This window comes from Falco cherrug, chromosome 7 (assembly GCF_023634085.1).
Source record: "Falco cherrug isolate bFalChe1 chromosome 7, bFalChe1.pri, whole genome shotgun sequence".
Classification (NCBI taxonomy): Eukaryota; Metazoa; Chordata; class Aves; order Falconiformes; family Falconidae; genus Falco; species Falco cherrug.
This window is the reverse complement of record NC_073703.1, coordinates 1,012,355-1,034,033: the sequence shown is the minus strand read 5'-3', so window position 1 is coordinate 1,034,033 and position 21,679 is coordinate 1,012,355. Positions and strand designations below refer to the sequence as shown.

Here is a 21,679-nt window from a genome sequence, read left to right as displayed (position 1 = left end):
CCTTGGGCCCCCACATGGCTGGCAGGGTGTCCCCACAGCCCAGCACAGGGCCTGCATGGCAGGTCCCCGTGTCGCCAGTGCATCCCCAGTGTCACCAGAGTCCCAGCATGGAGCAGCCATGATGGGTCCCCAGCATCCCCAGCAAAAGGTCCCCATGGTCCTGGGACAGGGTCCCCAACACCTCCAGCTGGGGGTCCCCAGTGTCCCCACAGACGTGACACAGGGCGCCCATGCTGGCTCCCCACACAGCTGGCACAGTGTCCCCACGGCCCCACTGCAGAGCGTCCACCTTGGCCCCCCCGCACCCCCAGGGCTCAGAGGCTCAGGACCCTCCAACGTCGCCCCAACCGCCGCCAGTCTGTGGGGGTGAGCTGTAGGGGACGCGGCCTCTTTAAGAGCAGCGGGACGAGGCGCGACGCTTTTATGCGCGGCGGGCGGGGCGCGGGCCCTTTAAGGCGGCGGCGGCCGCTCTCCGGCTGCGTGCAAAAAATCGCAGCGCCTCCCGCGCCTTGTGCGTCCGCCAGAAAAAGGAGTCCCTGCGCCCCGCCTCTTCCCGCCCCCGTCGCGGGGCGGGCGGCGGAGGAATCTGTGGCGGGGGGGCGGAGGGCGGTGCTTCGACCCCCGGGATCACCTTGGCGGGGCGGCGGGGCGGCACGCAGAGCGGCGGCGGCTCTCGGAGAGGACGGGTGTGAGGCGAGGTCGGGCGGCGGCAGGTAACGGCGGCCTGAGGGCCAGCGGGCGGCGGCGAGGGAGCATCGGTACCCGCCGCCATCGGCTCCTTCCCGCCGCCGGGCCGGGGTCTCCCTCAGTCGGCGTTGAGGGGCCGCGGGGCGGGGGGGGGGGCGCCGGGCACGTGGCGCGGCCGCGTCCCGCCCAGCCTCGGGCTCGGGAGTGCCGGCCCTGCCGCTCTGCCGGGGGGGAGCCCCGGGCCGGGGGCCGCGGTGGGTCGGTCCCTGAGGCGTGGTGCCGGGGGGCGGTGCGGGGCCTGGGCTGCACCGTCCCGCCCGTGTTCCTGATGGTCGGGCCGGGCCTGAGCCTACTGGGAGGCTGAGTCAGATGGGGACAGAGCGGAGCGCTTCGCCGCCCCCCCACCCCCCTACCCGAGGGCCGTTGGCTTCCATCAGCGTACGGCTCGCCAACACCAGCAGTGATGCTGCAGCCTCTGTCCTCCCCCCCCCCCCCCCCCCCCCCCGGAGGAGAAGGCCCCTTCTGAATTTATCTTCTTCCGTAATTATGCCTGCTTAAACACGTCCAGTTGATTTGGACAGACCCTTGAACTGTGAAAACGTCCGAAACGTGTTTAAACCCTCTTTGCAGGGCTAGCTGGGCATGAATGGTGCTTTTGTGGGTGGACAATGGCAACCTCCCGACTGTCTCCTCAGAGTAATAAAAGTAAACTGCAGTCTCTAAAAACCTGCTTTGGTCTGATAAGGCCACTGGTTATTGGTGAGGCCCAGGTTAACAGGAGTCGGTGCTCTGCAGAGGTTTGTGCAATTTTAATGTCTTTGCTTTCCAGTTAAGTCCTGTTCCTGCGAAGGGCTGCTGCTAACTGTGACTTGCCTTGGTCTAAAGGTTGGATGACAAAGAGTTTTTTTGTTACCCTGATACCTCCAGGGAAACTCGAGGGCTTGTGCAACCCAGGAGTGCTTAATTAAAAAAGAAAATTAACTCCTAAGCACATAATTTTATGCCTGACATCCCATTCATAAAGCAGAACTTAGGCTAATTTGAAGGAGTTAAAAGTTTGGTGGCCTGACGGGTCATGCTGATGGCAGCTCATTTCCCAACCATCACCAGGTTAACGAAGGCCTTTTCTTCCGAGGCAGGAAGCTCTCCTGTGAGCCACGTGTTCGGGGATTCTTGCCTTTGAAACCCTTCAGAGAAACTTCACTCTCACTGAACAACAAGCTTGTGGAGGCTGCGGTGCTGCCTCGGAGCCTGTTGCTCTAGCAGAGCAGTCTGCTTCTTTCTTTACTACCTATCTCTTTATCTGCCCAAAGCCATAAATTTTGCCAAAACCTTAATTTATATTGGTTAGCTGGACTGGTCCAACACTGTCTTTAATTAGTTTTCTAGACCCCAAGCTGATAGTTTAACTTGATAGAAACAAAACATTTCCTAGGCTGGCTGGACCATGTGCTGGGCCTTGTATCTCCGGGCCGGCCGTTCTCCCTGGGGAAGATGGTGCCGAGGCTGCCGCAGCGCGTGGTGGTGGGTGGCACGTAGGGAATGGGCCTGCAGTACCTTGCTGCTGCCGCCCGGCGCTGGGCGCGCACCAAACCTGCATCCTGCAGCTGGGGGTGTAGGAGAGGGATCTGTCCTTCCACCTAGCTATATTTAAATGTAAAAAAAACTCCCTGAACTTTCTTTTATAATGCAAAAAAGACTTTTCCAATTGCCTTGAAGGCAACTAGGTAGTCTGCTCGTGTGGGGCCAGGCTGAAAGGCTCCTTGTCCTCTGTCACACCAGCATGCTGCAAGGTGAAGTTGGTAGGTGTGCCTGCACTACAAATACCCTCGAGATAAGTCTTTCTTCTCACCAGTTATGTGATGCTTGTCACCTCGACTCAATTTTTTTTAAGTCTCCTGTATGCCTGTGCCCTCCAGGAAGGGCAGGCTTGGCTATGGCGAGGCTAATCCATCTGCATGCAGGGAAAGGGCTGATGTGGCCCAGTGCTGTGCGGGCTGGCCTGACCTTTCTGTCCCACATAACTCATTTGCCAAAAAGCTGGAGAGGCATCTCTGTTGCAGAGCTGTGGGTCAATCCTGTGGAGCTGTGGCTTGCTGTCGGGGACAGCATAGGCCAGCTGGGAGCAGGTGGTGGCTTCTGGGTCCCGTCCAGCATTGCAGAAAAGAGATGGCATTTTGGGGTGGCCATCTTGTACTTACATAACGGCACAACGCCACCTCTTGCAACAGCTGCCCAGGGGAGAGCAGGTTGTCCTCCCTCTCGGGAGAGGAACTGACAGGCTGTGTTAAAAGCCTGCTTTGCTGCAGAGCTGTTTTTTTTTTTTTTTTTTTTTTTGTTGAGTGCCTTTAGCTTCTGGAATGAACAAAGCTGATGTTTTGCTTAGGCTTTTTTTGGGAATCTGAAGGCCTGCCCGGTTTCATAACCCTGCACTTCTCCAATGTAAGTTCTAACTCAAACCATTTCTGCCTCTGGCCAGGGACACTGGGCGTGAGCAGCCTTATTCTCCCATCTTCAGAGAGGTGGTGGAAGTGAGGCAGACTGATAAAACCTGAATCATCGCTTGCCACGAGCCTCCCTGCAGCTTGCCTGCAACTTTTACAGGCAGTAAAACATTGTTCAGGGTGGCAGTGGTTAATGCCAGCCCTGCCTGGGGACAGTCTCTGTGAGGCCTGCTGCTGCAGTTGCTGCTTCCCTTTGTCACTGATAACAGCAAAGGCTTGGCCCAGGGTAGGGATTGCTGCTGCCGCCTCTCACAGCACCTTCGGATTTGGATCTGCCCTTGGGGAGGGAGTTTAGAGTTTCTCTCAGCCGACCTCAGAATGAGCTGGCTGGGTTTAGTCACCTCACTAATGCAGAACTGGTAGTTGTGACCTCAGACGGCTCTTTCTAGAATATTCAAGAGCCAGGGAGATACCAAGCATCTTTGGGATGCCCTGCCTGAAGCACAGGCAGGCCAAGTAATAAATTTGGGCGTTTAGTCATTATTCCTTGAGGAAGGAATTAAGATTATTCAGTGCTGGAAACACTGAGGCTTTCTAGGGTACCCCTCCCTTCCTTGCCCAGCTCAGACTGAGGGCTCTGTCTTTGGGTTTCCTTGAAGTTCTTGCTCCTCTGATTTTTATTTTTTTTTTTTAAAAAACCAAGTCTGGACTAGGGGGAAATGCCAGACATTCCTGTTACATTTATAAGACTGGTTCTTCCAGTGGGATTCAGTTGATGCTTTGTAAATACATGTAATGGGAGGCAGGAGGAAGAATTAAAAAGCAAAGCTTGTTGGTAGTGGGCATGGTGCTGCGGGCAGATGGGTATTTGGGATACTTCTTGGCTGCTGCGTTTCTGCTTTCGCCCCTGGACAAGGTCATGGTGTCTTTGATTAATTTTTCTGAGCTCACTGAACTACTGGAAAATCTTGTGAAGGGGATTCTGACTGGAAACATAATTTTACTTTATTTATAAAGTCTTCAGGTGGGTGGGGGATTTCCATGAGATGGGGAGAGCTCACGTGCCTATTTTTAAAAACTTCCAAGTCATGCTGTGGATGTAGTTTCTGTCTTGGGATCCTGTTGTTTCATATTCCTCTCGTTCCCAGAAGCTGCGCAGACCTGCTCACCTGCTTTTGTGTAGAGGCGATTTCCCAGCAAAGGCTTATATTTTTTTGGCATCTAGAGAAGCCAGTGCTGCTTTGCAGGTGTTGGAGGATGCAGCAGCAAGTGTTAGAGGGCTAAAACATAATGTTTCAGGGCTGACCAGTATATTTTCCTATAATAATGGGACTTTGTCGGGCTTTTTATGTGGGCAGACTTTCTTGTACTGACTCTGGTGAGTCAGCAGCTTCTGGCAGGGCTGAGAGAAAGGAGACTTTGCCAGGGCAAATTATAGTTTTCACTGGCCTGACTCCTTTATGCGGCATGGGAGTGAGGCGATGGTGAGTCAGGGCCGCCTGCAGGAGGATCTGCACGATCCGCACGTACGTGGGGAAGGTCTGCAGAGCAGAAGTGCAGAGGGGAGGAGCGTCGGCTCGAACAGAGCCTCTGCGTGGCAGGCTGGCAGGGCATCTCCCTGCCTGTTCCTTAGAGGCATGGCTTCGTTCTGGTCAGCCCTGCTAGCTTTGGCAAAGCTTTTGGGTTTATTAGTGCCTCTGTTTCAAAGCTGAATACACTGAGCTGGCTGGTGTGTGCAGCTAACACCATTTTGTGATTTATTGGATTGGGCTTTTTGTCTCCTTGGGGCAGGCAGAACAAAACCCCCCTGCTCTATCCCTGCTTTTGGCTGAGCAGCAGCCCATGTCTCTACAAGTGCTGCGCTAAAAGCATACCTTATAGGTGAAGGCAGCTTATGTTGAAAGAGCAGCCAGCTTTGAATATCGTCTGCATGCCCAGGGGATGAAGTTTGAAGTCAAAACTAGTGATCTGCCCATGCCAGTAGCCACTACTTTACATCACTCTTTTTGAACACCAGCAATCTAGCCTGGGCAGGTTGAAGAGGACAAACAGCTTTTAGCTGCCACTGCTACTTGAGGAAATGATTGTATTGCAGCCTGAGGTGTGCAGTTAGAAATGCCTGGGGGCACCAGCGCTGCTGGGAAATGAGTGTCCTCCCATTCCTGTGGACAGTTAAGCTTCAGTTGGGGTTCTTCTTGGGGCTGCAAGCTCTGCGCCTGCTGTTGTGCAGACGCTAGAGTCCTGTAGGGGCAAGCAGCTTGAATTCAGACAGGTTTTTTTATCCAAAATTTGGAAAAGAAAAAAACCAACAAAACAAAAAAAACAACCCAGTTTTAAATCTTGTGGTGGTTTTCTGTGGCCCTGGATGAGGGGGAATGCAGGGGATGGCCTTTTCAGTTGAAGAGGGACCTTGAGCATATTAAAGAAACCTTCAGTCTCTTACATGTTCTCTGCCAAGATGGTGTGTTTAAATCAGCTCAAGTCTACTTGCTTGTACAGGTTTGAAGGATGGGTTTTAAGCTTAGGCAGACTTTGCCATGATTAGGTGCTTCTCAGCAGAAGATTGCCTGTGTAAGAGCATATCTGCAGTCACACTAGCACCAAGCTGCCCTGGTCCCCAGTTGCAATGGGAAACAGTCGAGGCCTGTAGGAGAAATGACTCAAGAGCTGGGAGGGAGGAGGCAGAATCTCTGCCTGCACACTCAAGTGCTTGAATTTTGTTGCGTTGTGTAGCTCCAAGGGAAGACTGGCAATGAAGAGAAGCTATGAAGGGAACATCTGCATAGAAGGCAGGTGAGCTTTGGGTGGTGTACGTGGGGGATGACATGGAAATAGAAGTGTGTCTTGCCTGTATCTACGAGTCTCAAATAGGAACATAAAGATAGCTCGACCCAGTAGCAGCTTTCTTGTTACCTCCATATTCATCACGTGGGTGTGTAGGTGTCCGCACCTGATGAGCGAGTCTGGTGATTCCTAAACCTGGCACCGCTTTGTTCTCTTCTAGACACAGGATTCCAGCAACAATGTCGAAGCACCATGATGCAGGGACTGCTTTCATTCAGACCCAGCAGCTGCATGCTGCCATGGCGGACACCTTCCTGGAACACATGTGCCGCTTGGACATTGACTCAGAGCCAACCATTGCGAGAAACACCGGCATTGTCTGCACCATCGGTAGGTGATTCCTAGATCGAGAACGGCAGCTGTGATACCCCTGTGTTGGTGAAACTTAAGAAAATTGCGAGAAGGCTTCATCTTTCATCCCTTGCCAGGGATGAAATTGTGTGTTGAAAGAATATGATTTTCCTATGTCTGCCTAACCTGTGTTATTGCTAGGAGCAAATACAGTAGCCAGGGAAATCAGAAGTGTTTAGGTTCTGTGCTCCTCAAGGCACTTTAAAACAATCTTTGCTGCTGTAGAGATGGACTGCTTCAGCGCTTAGCAAGTCTGCATCCATTTCTCTTCCACATGAAGCAGCCTGGCTTGTGTGGGTTATCTCATTACTTTTACAAAGTTAATATTCAAAGTATTTCTTTCTCCTAGGCCCAGCCTCCCGCTCGGTGGAGAAGCTGAAGGAAATGATTAAATCTGGAATGAATGTTGCCCGGCTCAACTTCTCTCATGGCACCCACGAGGTAAGGGTGAGCTCTGAGCTGGGATGGGCCCAGCTGGGGCTGTGTGTTTGTGCCTGCTGACCCTGTCCCTCAGGAAAGAGGGAAATCCAGCTTTGTCCAGACCAGCCTTAGTGTGGGAAGGTGAAACTTAGCTCTGCTTTTGGGGAAAGCATGCTGGTTGTACATACCGAGCCTCTGTAATTGCTGGTAATATTTAAGTGTGCTTTCTGAGCTGTATTGAAAGCAGTTCGGGTTGGTTCCACACCCTTCTATACCGGGGAGCTAGGTACCTGAATATGACACTTGTGTGCCAACTGCTTGCCATGAAATCCTTCAGTTCTTCTTCCTGTCCTGTTAGCTGTACAGGGCAGCTGCATCTCAGTTAATAGCAGAAGCTGAGGACATTTGTCCCTCTTTTGTTGAGCACCACTGCACAAGTACACAACTATCAGTGGCTGGTCTTGCTTGATTTGTTGCTGAGGGTTTTGCAAGCAGGCGATCAATGAATAACCTTGTCTCAAAAGGATACTGTTAGTGATTGGAAGTAATTACTGTGCCTAGTTCAAAGAATTTAATTCCTGGATTTGCTCGGCTAACCGGCTGCCCTGGTTGTGTTCCTGGCAGTCATGAAGCTAGCACACCAGTACTTGGGAGGTGGTGTGGTGAGCTTATAAGAATAAGGTCAAAAGAAATCAACACTGTTTGTGGCAGATGAGCCCTTACTGATATAAATAGAAGAGGTCCTCAGTGGTACTGGAGGAGCCAAGGATCCCATTCCAGGTTGCCTGGAATGCCACTCTGAGCCTTGCCATAGAGTTTTTTCACCCTGGCGGCCCTCCAGCTTACGAAATGTCAGATGGTAGCCAGTAGCAGCTGTAGGTGTCTTTACTTACTGAACCATGGACCTCGCGGTGTGTAACAGCTTGGCCTCTCACCCTTGTGGCCTTTAAAGGCCACAGGGCACTGTCAAAATTGAAAGGTCTGATGCTTAACTGCAGACGGCCATCAGACCTTGACTAAATGCCGTGGGTAGTGTCAGTGCATGGGCTGCAGTTAGCAAAATCTGCCTAAAGAGAGGGTAGCGTAGAGTAACCCTGCCTCTCGGTAGTCAAATCCTGCAGCTGGTTGGCTTGTGGGCCAGGTGGGTGGTTCGTCAGAGAGTTCGTGGCCAGACTGAAACTGGGAATGTTCACACTGTTACTGCCCAGCGGAGCTGCTGCTGCGGTTTGTGTATTTGTTAGCTCAGGTCAAGGACAGGGACTGTGGCTTTCTGCTTTGTGTGAGGTCTAATTGCACATTTCATGCAGATGAAGTTAAATTACAGCGGAGTCTGGTCTTGCTGTCACCTCCTGTTGAGTTTGACTGTCAGCCATAGCCAGGCTTGAGTTCCCTCCTGGTTCTTCCAGAACACTTAAGTTTCCAGTGAAGCCCCAAAGAGTGTTTATCTGTTGAGTGCTTCTGTTTTTACATCCACCCCAAAGCATTCAGCAGGGCTTAAACTTTTAACAGATGTGCTTTGACACCTGGCTGCCACCCTTTAATATAGAAAAAACTTTGCTTTTATTTCCAGTTCTGCTTGCATTCCTGTTCTGCATAGGTAACTTCAGGAAGTCAGACTCTCTAGACAGAAGGCAGTTAGACCTTGCTGTCAAACTAAAAATGAGAAATCATGGTGACTGGGCCCAGAGAAATGTAATAGCATTGTTCGGGCAGATTTTCTATACTGTATCCTTCTAGGCTGTGGTTATTGGAAGAGTTGGGGCCTTCTCAGTCCCAACTTGCACTGTCAATCAATAAAAAAATATAATTTTTCCTTCTCTAAAGAGTTAGGGGTTGTGGTATATCTCTGGCTGAGAGCATGCAGACAAACTTTAGCACGGCTTTTTCCAGCCCTGGCTTCCTGGCACTGGATTATTATCCCCACCACGCTGAAGTCAGTGTGTGGGGCTCCAGCGGAGGGGGTGAGTGGCGTGGGAGGAGCTGACTGTTCCCAGGTGAGTCAGGTCAAAGGCTGTTGGCCTGTGGCACAGAGGGGAAGGGGTATTTCTTATCTACAAAACTGTCAAGTGTTACACAATTTGCAGTCAAGGTTATCTCTTAATGTTGTTTAAGCAAGTAAACTAAACTGATCTGCTGGTCATCTGAAGCGCATTTGTGGTAGTTGGGGTGGGAAACTGGCAGCACTAGTAAACTGCTTTTGCACATGTGAAAATTCGGAGGTTGAGTGCATGGTGCTGGAGTCTTGGAACTTCTAGCTGTGATTTCTTTGGCTCTCAAAATAAAACATAAATACTTAAGTGGATAACGTCCTCTTTATCTTTAGGGGAAATGTAAGCCAAAGAGTTGTAAAAAAGCTTGTCCATCTGCTCGCCTGTGGGACTGATAAGAGGGGTCAGGCTGGAAGTCTGTAGGGGAGTTGGCAATGCAGAGAATGGCATCCTCCCTTCCATGCTCTGATGGGAGCAGAACAGCCAGGTGGGGCAGTTGCTTAGCTGTGCTGTCCTTCTGGCATTCAGGAATCTTCCCATGCACATAATTGCCCAGCTGCCAGTGTTTTGCCATGCTGAATAGGCAGGTGTTCAGCAAAGCTTTTGAAAACGTTCTTCCCAAAGGCCTGTTGGTTGGTGGGCCACCTTCGAATGGCAAGTGTATGTCCTGATGGAAAATCATTTCAGCCGAGTGCCTGGATGCTCTCCTTGAGTTGTCCTTCTAGGATTAGAACTGGGGGCACTGAAGGCAGAGCTAGATAACTGCCAGGCTGTTTCATGTGGGGAAGGCCTTTGTATCCTCTTTCTTGGTTTTTTGGGAGCTTAGTCTGAATAAAATTCTCAAGCTAGAACTGAAATTGAGCATAATGTGAGAGCAGAGCTGTCAGCTTGGGTAGTGTTTAGGGTGCGTAGTGATACTTTCCGTAAGTGGTGGAGTAAAAGTGACCTGAATGTTTCCATCTCTTTCCTTGCCAGTATCATGAGGGCACAATCAAGAATGTGCGAGAAGCTACAGAGAGCTTTGCCTCTGATCCAATTACCTACAGACCTGTGGCTATTGCACTGGATACTAAGGGACCTGAAATACGAACTGGACTCATTAAGGGAGTAAGTTTTTTTTGTGTTGGTTTTTTTTTTCCCCCCACTGTGCAAGACTAGATAGTGTTTTATGCCTGTGGCCTTTTCCAAACAAAAATGTTTCTGGGGAATGAGGTTTTGACAAACTGCTGCAGGCTGGAAGGTGGTTGTGTGCTGCTTTTTACTGATTTTGCTAAAATGCATGGCTGTTTTGACACAGAGTGGCACAGCAGAAGTGGAGCTGAAGAAGGGTGCATCACTCAAAGTGACCCTGGATAATGCCTTTATGGAGAACTGTGATGAGAATGTGCTGTGGGTGGACTACAAGAATCTCACAAAGGTTGTAGAAGTAGGCAGCAAAATCTATGTGGATGACGGTCTGATTTCCTTGCTGGTTAAGGAGAAAGGTTGGTAACCACCGTTCCAGCTATGCCTGCTTTTTTCCTCAGAGCATATTTGTGCTTTCCTTCCAGTAACTGGTTTAGCTTGCAATTGTATGTTAGAGTACATGGTTCTAGCAGCGAGATATTGCCTGTAATCCCAGAATGTGTAGTAAGATGGAGGTGAGGCTTTTGGGGTGCTCTGTTTGGTATTCAGGGCTCCTGTGTACAGAAGTACAACCTGGCAGCTTTTTTTTTTTGGAGGGGGCTTTCCCAGCCTCCTGCACACAACCAACAAATGGCATCTTTTCCAAGAACAGCACAGAAGCAGTTTTAAATCAGTCTGCTGTGCTCCCATAGGTAAATTGCAAGCTTGTGTGTTAGATAAATCCTCTGAAGAGACCGGTGATGTGCTGCTTATCATGTGCAGTTGCTGCTGGCACTGCTGTTCTCGGGCAGGGAGGTGGTGTGGGAGCTGGTGTTGGGGAGCTTCCCAATAAGCACTGACCGTGGGAATGCCTCTGTTTCAGGCACTGACTATGTCGTGACAGAGATTGAGAATGGTGGCATGCTTGGCAGCAAGAAGGGAGTGAACCTGCCTGGTGCTGCAGTTGACCTGCCTGCAGTCTCTGAAAAGGACATTCAGGACCTAAAATTTGGTGTGGAGCAGAATGTGGATATGGTGTTTGCTTCCTTCATCCGCAAAGCTGCTGATGTCCACGCTGTCAGGAAGGTGCTAGGGGAAAAGGGAAAGAACATAAAGATCATCAGCAAGATTGAGAACCATGAGGGTGTGCACAGGTGAGCTTTTTGCAGGTGACATTTTAGGCTTGCTCCCCTGTGTCAATGAAAGAACAAGGCCTTTCACACTAGTCAAAACTCCTGCTCTCTGGCTTGCCAGCAGCAGCAAACTTACCAGTCCAAGTAACAAGGTGGCGGTGTGAGCCATTGGTTAATGCTGTGTGTGTGGGACTTGACGTGGCTACAGTATGAACAGAGTAACTGTCACGCACCCTGAGCTCATGGGGACAGTGTCACAATCTCCTTGCATCCTTGGAAAATCTGCAGTATTTTTTTGTAGTGTGTGAGAGCTCAAACTTGCTGTTCTGGATGCAAATTGGTCAGCTAATGTGTAGGAATTCCCAAGTCTGTTACAAACTATCAGACTAAAATATCTGGGAGCAATTCATGCTCCCCTCGATCTGTCTTTGTATAGCTTTAGAAAGCTTTATATAGCACTCTATATGTGCTATGACTTGGTCTTGTTTTTCTTCCTCTTACCTTGGCATTACAGGGTACCAAAATAGCACCTGGAAAGCTCATGCACTGACAGCATAGCTGCATATCATGCTCCAGAATGATGCTCCCTCTCAGAGCGGGGGGACAGAGCAAACAGGAAGGTGCTCTGCAGAACAAGTAGGGTAACAAACCTCTTCTCTTGCTGTCAGGTTCGATGAGATCATGGAGGCCAGTGATGGCATTATGGTGGCCCGTGGTGACCTGGGAATCGAGATCCCTGCTGAAAAAGTCTTCCTTGCCCAGAAGATGATGATTGGACGCTGCAACAGGGCTGGCAAACCAGTCATCTGTGCCACTCAGGTACTCAAAACAGTGTTAGCTTCAAACTGCTGGAGTCTGGCAGGGTGTGACTCAGTAGCTGTCACGGCTTGCTGGCGTTTGCTGGAGGGTGAGATGCCAAGAGCAAAGAGGTTTTTCTCATAGCTGCATAGCTTATCTTGAGGCACTTCTTTTTAATGTGTGTTTGGGATCTTCCCCAGTAAGGTTACAGGACCTCTTGTGTGGCTGCTGAAGGTTTTACCCCTCAAAAAAACTCATGCAGTACAAGCCTTTTGGGCTGACTAAAAATTCCAGAGAAAAACTGCACATGCTTTGCCTTGGCATCTTGCAGCAGCACATCTGTGTCCAACAGAGAAGACTTGCTAAGGTTCCCAGGTACCTTACATGGTGTGCCCACGCTGCAGCAGTCGGAAGGGACTGCATAGAAGATCCATCGCTTCATTATTCTGGGAGCTGTTAGTGAGTGAGGGAGGGCTGATGCTCAGCTTCACTGGTTCCAGTAGGGATCATGTGTGGACAGTCCTCAGGTGCTGGGAGGGCTGATTTTTTATTTTTTTTTCCTGCCTGTGCTTGCTCTGTGTGCAGCCTGTGGAGGTGAAATCTGTCTCAAGACAGTAGAGTTAGACAAGGTCCTGGATTTACAGTGGCATGTGCTCCTTCCTCTTCCTGTATTGCTACAGAAATGCTGCTCCAGGTGGTGTTTCATGAGGAAATAAGTGCTGTTTGCCCAGTGGTGAGCTGCAGCTGGAAAAAAGTTGAGCACCTGAGGGGGATAGGAGAGCTGGCCAGGCTTTGGTGTGTGGAGTTACACTAGCTTCTGGGAGAAGGGGGTGGGAAGGGCTGACCTCGTGGAAAGCTCTTCAGAGGTTTTCCTCTCTCTTCAGAGTGGGCGCTTAGGAGGTGGTGGTGGTAGCTGTTCTGAGTTTACTAGCCTGTACGTAATATAAGGAACTTGAAATCTTGTGTTGGATGAAGATGGCTTTAGTTGGTGCAGACCTTGCTGTATACCTATTTCTAGGCAGAAAAAACAAACTCCTAGATGCTAATTTGGGAACATGTGGCTGGATTTGAGCTTCTGTAAAGGTGTCTATTGTAATCCTTGGCTCTAGAGAGCTGAGAGTTCCTTGGACCAAGCCCTGTGCTGAAAAATTAAATTGAAACATTGGAGTATTGTCTGTAATGTTGCGTGGATTAAATCTCCCTGGAAAAGGAGTAAATCTAGAACAGGTACAAAATTTAAATGGGTTGTTTTTCTTGCTGGTAGATACTTGAGTTCAAAGCTTGTTAGGGACCAGGCTGCTCTCTGCCCTGGACCCACAGAAGTCTTCTCCCGGAGTCCTTAGGCTTCATCCTATCTTCTGCCCTGTCCGTGAAGTGTATTGAGGTGCACTCGTGAAAAAGCAGCTGCTTCCTTCTGCAGTGTCTTGATTTCTTTGGAATTTTTCTCTTCCAGATGCTGGAAAGCATGATCAAGAAGCCTCGCCCAACCCGTGCTGAGGGCAGCGATGTTGCTAATGCCGTCCTGGATGGAGCAGACTGCATCATGCTCTCTGGAGAGACCGCCAAGGGAGACTACCCGCTGGAGGCTGTGCGCATGCAGCATGCTGTGAGTACTGTCTTTGCTCTGGTGGGGAGCCTCTCCCACAGGTTGTCCTGCATCTTCTGTCTCAGCCAGGCACCTGAAGATACACATCTGTGTGGTGCTAGATGGCAGCACCTGTCATTACTTTGGACTGCTTTCTTTGTTCACACACCTGCTGTGGGTTTTTCTTGACCTAGCATGGTCCTACGGGTCTGAAACCTCACTTTGTGTGCTCCAAACTATTGTCAGGCAGAGCGGAGAACTACTCTGTAGTGCTCTGAAATCTAAAACTTCAGATTTCTCCAGCTAGTTTTGTGTGGTTTTTTTTTTTTTTTTTAGGGGCAGGGTAAAGGGGTTTTTACTGTTACCTTGGTATGAGTTTCTTCAAATGCCTTATTCGTTGTGGCATGTTAAGTGCCTTAAACTTCTCCAAGGTCAAGGAGCTGCTTAAGCTGTTTATCTCTAGGTAATGAAAGGTATTGGCTGACTTCTCCATGAGGGGTGGGGGAGGCTTGCAAGTCTGATTTACAGCACTGTTGCATTCAGCACCTGGTGCGCTTGGTGTTGGGGGTGTTTGCTGCATGAGTACTGACAGCACCATATTTTTGCATGCCCAAACTGCCAGAAACCTCTGCTCTGCTTTGAGTTCACCCACCTCGCGTTTCAGCTGATAAAAAGCCTGATGTCAAGTATTTAAAAGTGTTGCTTTTCCCCAGTTACCAGTGCTGTGAATCACAGCAGTGATAACTCTCACCAGTTTTATTTGCAATTCAGGTTATATAGATTAATCAACTCAGCTAGTGTGTGTTTGCAGTGCATTATGTAAATATCTTTTACCTCTAACTTGTCAATATGGAGTGGTGGTTTTTGCCTGTGGGAAATGCAAAATGCCTTGATAAGTTACTGGGCAGTGACTACTGGTTTACAGGCTGAATGCTAACGGTGCACCTAAAAGGTTCTTCCTCAGTTTTCACTCCCTAAATCACAAGGGTTGACTTTCTACCAGGAGTTAGAAACTTGCTGCAGCAAACCTTACACCTGGGTTTCCATTCTGGCATTAATTTTTAGAATCAGGCAGGCTGTATGGTACCTGTATCCTGAGCTTAGGATCTGTTGCGCATGCTTCCTTCTCCCTGCAGACCCGAGGACAGTGGTGTCTGCTCTGCCAGGCCCGTGGAGAAATGCTGAAGGCTTTAACCCTCTGTGCAGAAGATCAAATACAGATTCACTTTATTTCGTGTAATGTGGTGCAGACAGCAAGGTGCTCACTCTGTGATGGTGGGAGCATGTTCCCATACAGTTAGGATCTTTCTTCTAAGCTAATTCACTTGGCATTAGTTGAGAGGACCCCTGCCCAGCAATAGTGCCCTGAATAACCATGGTCTGAAAATCTGCAGCATGGCCAGAGCAGATTTTGATCTGAAGTGGTCAAGCAGTCATAGCAGGGAGAGATCACCTTATCCCTGGTAAAGAGCAGCTCCGGTATGCAGTGCCTGGCCTGAAACTGGTGTCAGTTTGGATTTATATATTTGTTAATCCAGTGCTGCTGTCAGAGTATTCCAGGGAAAGCTCCCTCTGTACTGAGGTGCTGGCAGCAAATGTGGGCTGTGATACTGAATCAGGGTCTGTGCTCTGTAGTATCCGTGCACCTCTCTAAAAGGCTTGACCTGCCTGTCCCTGGCCTGTAGTCATTTTGCTTTGTGATCCCCTTCCAGCTAGCCTTGTAGAAACGAGCTTGCTCTTCAGTGGATGGCATCTCTATGGCAAAAATGCCGTCTGCTTTGAGTTTAGTAGCAAGCTTTCAAACATGGGGCAGGCTGTTTCCTGCCCGCTCCCTTCCAATTCCGGTCCATGATCCGCAGTTGTTTTCAAATGCCACGCTGGCCCTGCTGTCTAATGGGGACAAGGCTTAAATGGCTTCTCTGTTTTCCTTTGTCCTGCCTCCACCGTGGTATCTCCACCTGTGTACCAACTGGAAACCCTTGAGCCATTTTTGTATGACTGAAGCCAGCTGTGCTGTGGAATTAAGAATTTCTGTGCCTTTCTGCAGCCACTGTCAAAGCAGACATGTGTACGCATACCCTGTAAGAACTGGGGAATGCAGGTTTCCCTCTAAACTCAGGTTCACTCTGGGTGTTATGCAGAGTGGCCTACCTTTGTAGCAGGAGCTGAAGAATAAACTGCCTGGCTCTTGTTCTTGGAGTAAGTTTCTGAGGCAAATACTTCCATTTTATCTAATGGCAAGTGTAAAGCCTGCAGCAACAAAACTGACTGCCTCAGGACTAGAGTTGGCACTGGACTGCTGTTCCTGTCTGTCACATATGTCCTGTTATTTTTAGACATAAGATACTTAACTACTTTGGCTTAAACTGATATCTCTGGAAGAGGGATAATTCCTAGCATCACATAAAATAATTCATTAACACTAGAGAAGCAAAATTCTTATTTGGAAGGGGTCTAACTACAGAGCTTTCCCTATTATGGCACTTCAGCCTCTGCTTAAATGTAAACTTGTCATGCTTTGTGTAGCAGCTGCTCACTTTTCTGAAGTAACTGGATGAAGTTGTCCTTGAAAAGATGATCAACCTTCGCATGCTTTTCCAGTCTCTGCAAGGCACCTTTATTGGGTTGTCAGGGGCTAGTACAACCTTCTGTTAATGAGAGCTGTCTTTTAAATGTGAGAGACTCCCAGCATACTGGGATGAATAGGTTACTGAACCTGTTGCAAGTGCTTGGCCTGAACAGAAGGCCTTTGGTTGTGCCTGTACCTCTTGTCTGGCACAGTACAGACACCCCAACATACAGGCTGTGACAACCCTATAAAAGGAAGTCCTCTTCCTATTGATCTCTATACCGAAAGGGAAGTTGGTGTAGCACCTTGAGGTGAAACTTCATTGGCTCTCAAGTTAAACTAAACCTAATGAAGCTGAAGGAGATGGTCTCCCAACTTCAGGGGTGATGTTGAAAGTGCATTGCTTGCATATTGGCTCCACAAAGAGAGTTCCAGCTGTGCTGTGTGGTGTTGGGACAGTATGAAGTGGGGTCATGGAGCTACAGAGATTTCCTCTTGAGGAACTGTAGGCAGGACCATCAGCAGGTTGGTAGATGCCATGAGAGTCTCTTGAGGAAGTAATAAACAGCTGCTGCACAGCGCAGTCTCACTCTGAGCTGGCTTGCTCTGGTCCTTGAAAAGCAATCTGTGTTTGCCTGTTCTGAAAGGATTCAAAAAGACAGCAAGAATGCCACCTTTGAAAGGCCTGCCCAGTGACCAGGGCCTACCAGTTAAACAGTGTGGTGGGCCAGCCAGCGCGGCTGTGGCGTGTTAGACTGGGTTGCATTCACCAAACTGACAACCTGAGAGCCAAAAAGTTTCACAGCTTGACCTTTAATATTCTCTTGCATGCATTACTATGACAATCAAGCAAATGAAAGTGATCTCATGTTACTCTGGTGTATCTTTCCTTCTTTTTCTTTCCTGTTTTCTCCTCCTTCCCTCTTACTCGGGCCTGCAGATAGCTCGTGAGGCTGAGGCCGCAATGTTTCATCGTCAGCTGTTTGAAGAAATTTTCCGCCTCAATGTTAACAACAGGGACCCTGCCGATGCCATGGCAGTAGGCGCAGTGGAGGCCTCTTTTAAGTGCTTAGCTCCAGCCCTGATAGTTCTGACCGAGTCTGGCAGGTAGGGCTCCGAGAGGGGGCTTGGTGCCAGTACGTTCCATGAGCAAAAGCATGCTCCCTTCTAACACTGCAAATATTAAGCAAGCAGCTCACTGCTTCGGTACCAGCCTTGCATAACTGCTGTGGTCTGAGTTGACTTCTGTGTGGCAGGGAGGGACTCCACGTAGGCAGGAGCAGAGCGAGAGTGCCTGGCAGTTGGCATGAATGTCACCTGAGTGTGGGCTTGGCAGGATGAGGTGACTCAGTAGGTGCCACCAATTTGGAAGAGAAACCTTGAAAACTGAACGGTTCCTCTGTAAGGGTGTGCTGCTCAGGTGGCTGAGCGTTGTGGTCGTCACCACAGCGTGCTGAACTAAATCTGGGCTTGCTAATTGGTAACTGTTAATGTCAAAAGCTGATGGTATTTGTGTGACGCCTTCCTGATAGAGCACCTCACCTTGCCCTGTGCTGCCCTGAGTGACTGACGTGAGTGTTGTCTTCCCGAACGCATGTTGCTCTTATAGATTGCCCGGGAGGCCGAAGCCGCCATCTTTCACAGGCAGTTGTTTGAGGAACTGCGTCGTCTGACTTCCCTGAACTGTGATCCCACGGAGGCTGCTGCTGTTGGCGCTGTGGAAGCGTCCTTCAAGTGCTGCAGTGGGGCCATTATTGTCCTCACCAAGTCTGGAAGGTAGGAGGTGACAGGTTCCCTCAGATCAAGCCCATTTTGTGACAGGGTGGGGGAAGGAGACTCAAAAAGATGGCTTTGAAAGACTAGAGCTGTCACAGTGAAGCCCTGGTTTTGGCAGCAACTGAGCCCCGGCCGCCTGCCTGCAGTGCTGGTTCCTCAGGAGATGGGCAGACATCTTGAACATCTGCACATACGTAACCTCCAAGTTCCTCAGCCGGCCTCTGCCAGTGTGGCATCAGCACCGAGCCCTGCCTCCCCTTGCTGTTGCAAATGGCATCTCTGCCAGCAGCGCTGGCTGGAAGAGTCAAGGGGAAATAAATGTTGCAGCTTTGATTCAAACTTCTTGGCAAGAAATCCTCCATTTAACAGTAAGACACAAGTTCAGTGGATGCAGAATCTGTGGGGGGTTTTTTTGGGTTTTTTTGTTTTTGGTTTTTTTTTTTAAATCAAGGTCTCGGATTTTGTAGTAGCATCCAAATTATTGGTCCCTTGCTGAACCTTTTGGGCATCAGTCCTGCTTGCCTAAGCCCAAGGGGCAAAGAGGGACTGCTTAGCCTATAATTGTTAGGCAGGGAAACTGAAAGTACTGGGAATTTTCTCTTACAGGCTTCGTTATGCCTGCCTGCACATAATCTTGCTGAACAGGCAGGCCTCTGGCAGGCACCCAGCAGCCAAGTGCTGCCTGCACTCAGGTGAGCTCAGTGCCTTGGCTGCAGTTGAGAGACAACAACGCAGATGCACTGGAACTATATAGTTTGGGATTCCTGTCCAGTGACAGTGACAACTGCTGAGTAGAGACTCACTCTTCCAGTTTTGGAAAGGGAGCTGAAGCCTTGCTGATCCGATTTTTCATCTAGAGGAACTTGGGCTGCCCACTCAAAGCATGTCTGACCATAAGTCTCAGAATTCTTTCTGGAAGACAATCTGAATTTCTTACACTGGATTCAGACCAAAAACATAGCGCAGCATCAGAGATGTGATTATATGCACTGGGCATGGTCTCCCTGAAGATCTGGACCACCGGTGAATCCTTCACCTAAATTTACAGCTTAAAATTATTTGAAGCAGCCACTTTCTGCAGAGCTGAGGAGTGACTGCAAGCACTGAGTTTCTGGATACCCTCGTGCTTCTAATATTTCTTTGTAAAAGGTTCCAGTCTTACACTTGACCTTTTAAAAGAGATTTGAACTCTGATATTTGAATATTTTTAGCTGTGGATTCTGTTACAGCCTTTGAGTACCTGGATCTCCTAGAGCTACGAGGAGATTTCTTGGACAGTGTGGGAAGGATTGTCTGAGAGGTGGCACGTGTGTTTGGGTGCTTCAAGCAGACTGCTACTGCCTACCTTAAGCAGCAATCTTTGAATCTGAATATTGCAGAGTTTGGCGCCACGAAACAGGGCTGCAAAAGCTACTAGTGGAGGTACCGGCATGCTCATCAGAAAGATGGAGCTGTAAATGCCAGTGCCTTGCAGGTTTAACCTCCATTTATTTGCCAATGCCCTCTGCAAGCAGTGCCTGGGGAAAGGGAAGCTGTAGTCCCCACCCAGGGTGTGCTGCTTGCTATTTTAAGGAGACTCTGCCTGGCTTCCCATTTTGGCCTCTGTTGTGTTTGCTTCCTGTTGGGCGCAAGAGCGGAGCTCTACGGAGGAGCCGGCCTGTTTGCTGGCTTCAGCAGGTGAACGTGGCTGGGAGGCAAATGGCTTCCTCCTTGGCAAGCTTTGGGGAGTGCTGCTGGCATGGGCACTTCCCATCCCATAGACCGGGAGCTCCTCAAAACAGAGGGAACTTGCAGGGACCCCCACTGAGATGCCAAGGCCCAGAATAAATGGCACCTCGCCACCTTAACATAGCAACAGAGACAAATAAAGGCTTGTTTTTGCGACCAAAACACCCAGATGGCACTTTCTAAACTTGGAGGCAAGGTGAATTTCACCAGGGGCCAGACTGCTCTTGGTGGTGGTCTGTCCAGTTGCCTAATTGAGAATTCAGCAGAGCATCTGGTTCGTTGGTGAACTTGGCTCTTGTAGCATCTCCTGTGGCCATCTTCTGTGTCCCTCCAGGGGTTTTGTGGAGCCCTCCAGGGTGACAGCCAAACCTTGCTGCTGCTTGTGCTCCCGTTGGCTGTACACAGGCTTCCTCAGGTGGCTGTGCCTGCAGTGTGGTGCTTCACCTCCTGGTGTGGTTTCCTTCTAGGTCAGCGCACCTGGTGTCCCGGTACCGCCCGAGGGCTCCCATCATCGCCGTGACCCGCAATGACCAGACGGCACGCCAGGCTCACCTCTACCGGGGCATCTTCCCAGTCCTGTGCAAAGAACCAGCTCATGACTCCTGGGCAGAGGATGTGGACTTGCGTGTGAACCTGGGCATGAACGTTGGTGAGTGACGCTGCTCTAGCCTCACGTGGGGAATGGGCTGGTGGGCTGTGGTGGTGCTGTTGGGGTTACTGGTGGGGACAGGTGACCAAGCGAGAGTAACTGGCTACCTGTGTGGTAACAGCATCCAGTTGGGAAATGGGGAAATGGTAGTTGCATAAGCACAAGTGCATCCGGTTGGGAAATGGGACAGTGCGTTTGTCACAGCTGCCTTAAAATAGGTTCCAGCAGAAAACCAGATTAACAGCCACCTCAAGTGCTTGAACTGTGGTGCTCCTTGCTCCTGTGAGAGAAGCAAAGCCCGGAGTAAGGAGACTCCTTTCTCCAGCTCCTCTGCAACTCCTGTGCTGTTGAATTTCACTCTCCGTACTGCAGAGGGGCCTGAGCAGAGGCAAAGGGTCCCCAATGGGTGGGCAGCAGGAGTACAGGATCCTAATACCGACCCAGAGCTGTGGCTGCTGTGGGACAGGCTGCCTGCCCCCCTCTGCACCTGAGTGGCTTGGGGAGGGGGTGACAGGCTTGCCATGTGGCAAGCTGGTGGTGGTGGGACCTGAGCTTCTGATGCCTCCCTCTCTTCTCTCCTAGGCAAAGCGCGTGGGTTCTTCAAGAGCGGTGACCTGGTCATCGTGCTGACGGGCTGGCGCCCTGGCTCTGGCTACACCAACACCATGCGTGTGGTGCCTGTTCCCTGAACGACTGGCTGCAACCAGCAACCACCTTCCTTCCCCCTTTCCCTCCGCTCCCCTCTCCCCTTGCATTAGGCCAGCCGTAGCTTGCGCTGTTCTTGTCCCTAGAGTGGATGTAGGTTGCTAAACACCACCCAGTGCAGTAGCAGCAGGGGGAAGAGACCTTAAATCACTAAAGAAAAAATATACTTGAAGTGTTTAGTTTTTTTAAAAACCTCTTCCCGTAGTGAAGTCCTGCCCTGACATATGTCCTGTGTGCTGCTGGGAGCCCTCTGAGCAGAGGGCCTGCCCTCAGCCTGTGCGCACCCTTCCCTTGCGGAAGGGGACAGGTGCCCTGTGGGCAGTGGTTCTGCTGTGACACTCCTCGAGCTGCTGCGCACCCCCCTCCTATGCAGCCACCCGCTGTCCCAGCCACAGCCCTCCCTGCAGACCAAGTCCAAGGTGCATCCAGCGGGTGGTTCCCAGGGCTGGGGGCAGAAGAAGGTGTTGGCTCCCAGCACGCTCCACCTGTGTGCAAAGAGCTTCCCGTGCTCCCCTCGCAGCGCCCTCCCTGTTAGTCGTGTTTCTTCCCCGCCCTGAGCCTCCCCCCCGCACTCCGACGACCCCCGGGGCGGCAGAGCACCACTGTTCATCAATAAAGAGAAGCTGAAGCACCGACCGGCCTGCCCTGTGCCTCGGGCTGGGAGGGGGGAAGGGCGGCGGTCGGGGTCCTGCTCCTGCCTCAGCCTGCCGGGAGGGCACCTGCCGCCCGCCCTGCTGCGGTTGCTCCAGCTCGGGGCGGACAGCGGCCCGCTCCCTGTTGTGGCCCGCCCGGCGCCAGGGCAGCGCGCAGCTTTGGGCGTGCGCGGCCCCTTTAAGGGGCGGGTTCTCCCCTGGCCCCGCCCCTCCTCCCAGCGGGCGGGGCGCGCTGGGCGGGGAGC

General features: G+C 50.6%; 1 protein-coding gene across 3 annotated transcripts; it reads left to right on the top strand.

The window, feature by feature from the left end:
• Positions 1–554: 554 nt before the first annotated feature.
• On the top strand, positions 555–21,416 carry PKM (pyruvate kinase M1/2). 3 transcript variants are annotated; one of them, XM_055716359.1, is made up of 11 exons: positions 555–713; positions 6,136–6,305; positions 6,676–6,767; positions 9,710–9,841; positions 10,032–10,218; positions 10,722–10,992; positions 11,640–11,790; positions 13,223–13,375; positions 17,533–17,699; positions 19,895–20,076; positions 20,659–21,416. In XM_055716359.1, the coding sequence occupies exons 2-11, from the start codon at positions 6,155–6,157 to the stop codon at positions 20,763–20,765; spliced, it is 1,593 nt and encodes a 530-aa protein (XP_055572334.1). In that variant the 5' UTR covers positions 555–713; positions 6,136–6,154; the 3' UTR covers positions 20,766–21,416. The 3 variants fall into 3 exon arrangements, with proteins under 3 accessions (XP_055572334.1, XP_055572335.1, XP_005437525.2); XM_055716360.1 differs by lacking the exon at positions 17,533–17,699 and adding an exon at positions 16,864–17,030; XM_005437468.3 differs by lacking the exon at positions 555–713 and adding an exon at positions 4,907–5,924.
• Positions 21,417–21,679: the final 263 nt, after the last annotated feature.

Bases quoted from the DNA above. Each gene is read 5' to 3' on its own strand.
- PKM (XM_005437468.3), top strand. From the start codon at position 5,884: ATGAAGAGAAGCTATGAAGGGAACATCTGCATAGAAGGCAG. The intron at 10,993-11,639 runs GTGAGCTTTTTG...TCTTGCTGTCAG, and splicing joins AACCATGAGGGTGTGCACAG to GTTCGATGAGATCATGGAGG. The intron at 11,791-13,222 runs GTACTCAAAACA...TTTCTCTTCCAG, and splicing joins CAGTCATCTGTGCCACTCAG to ATGCTGGAAAGCATGATCAA.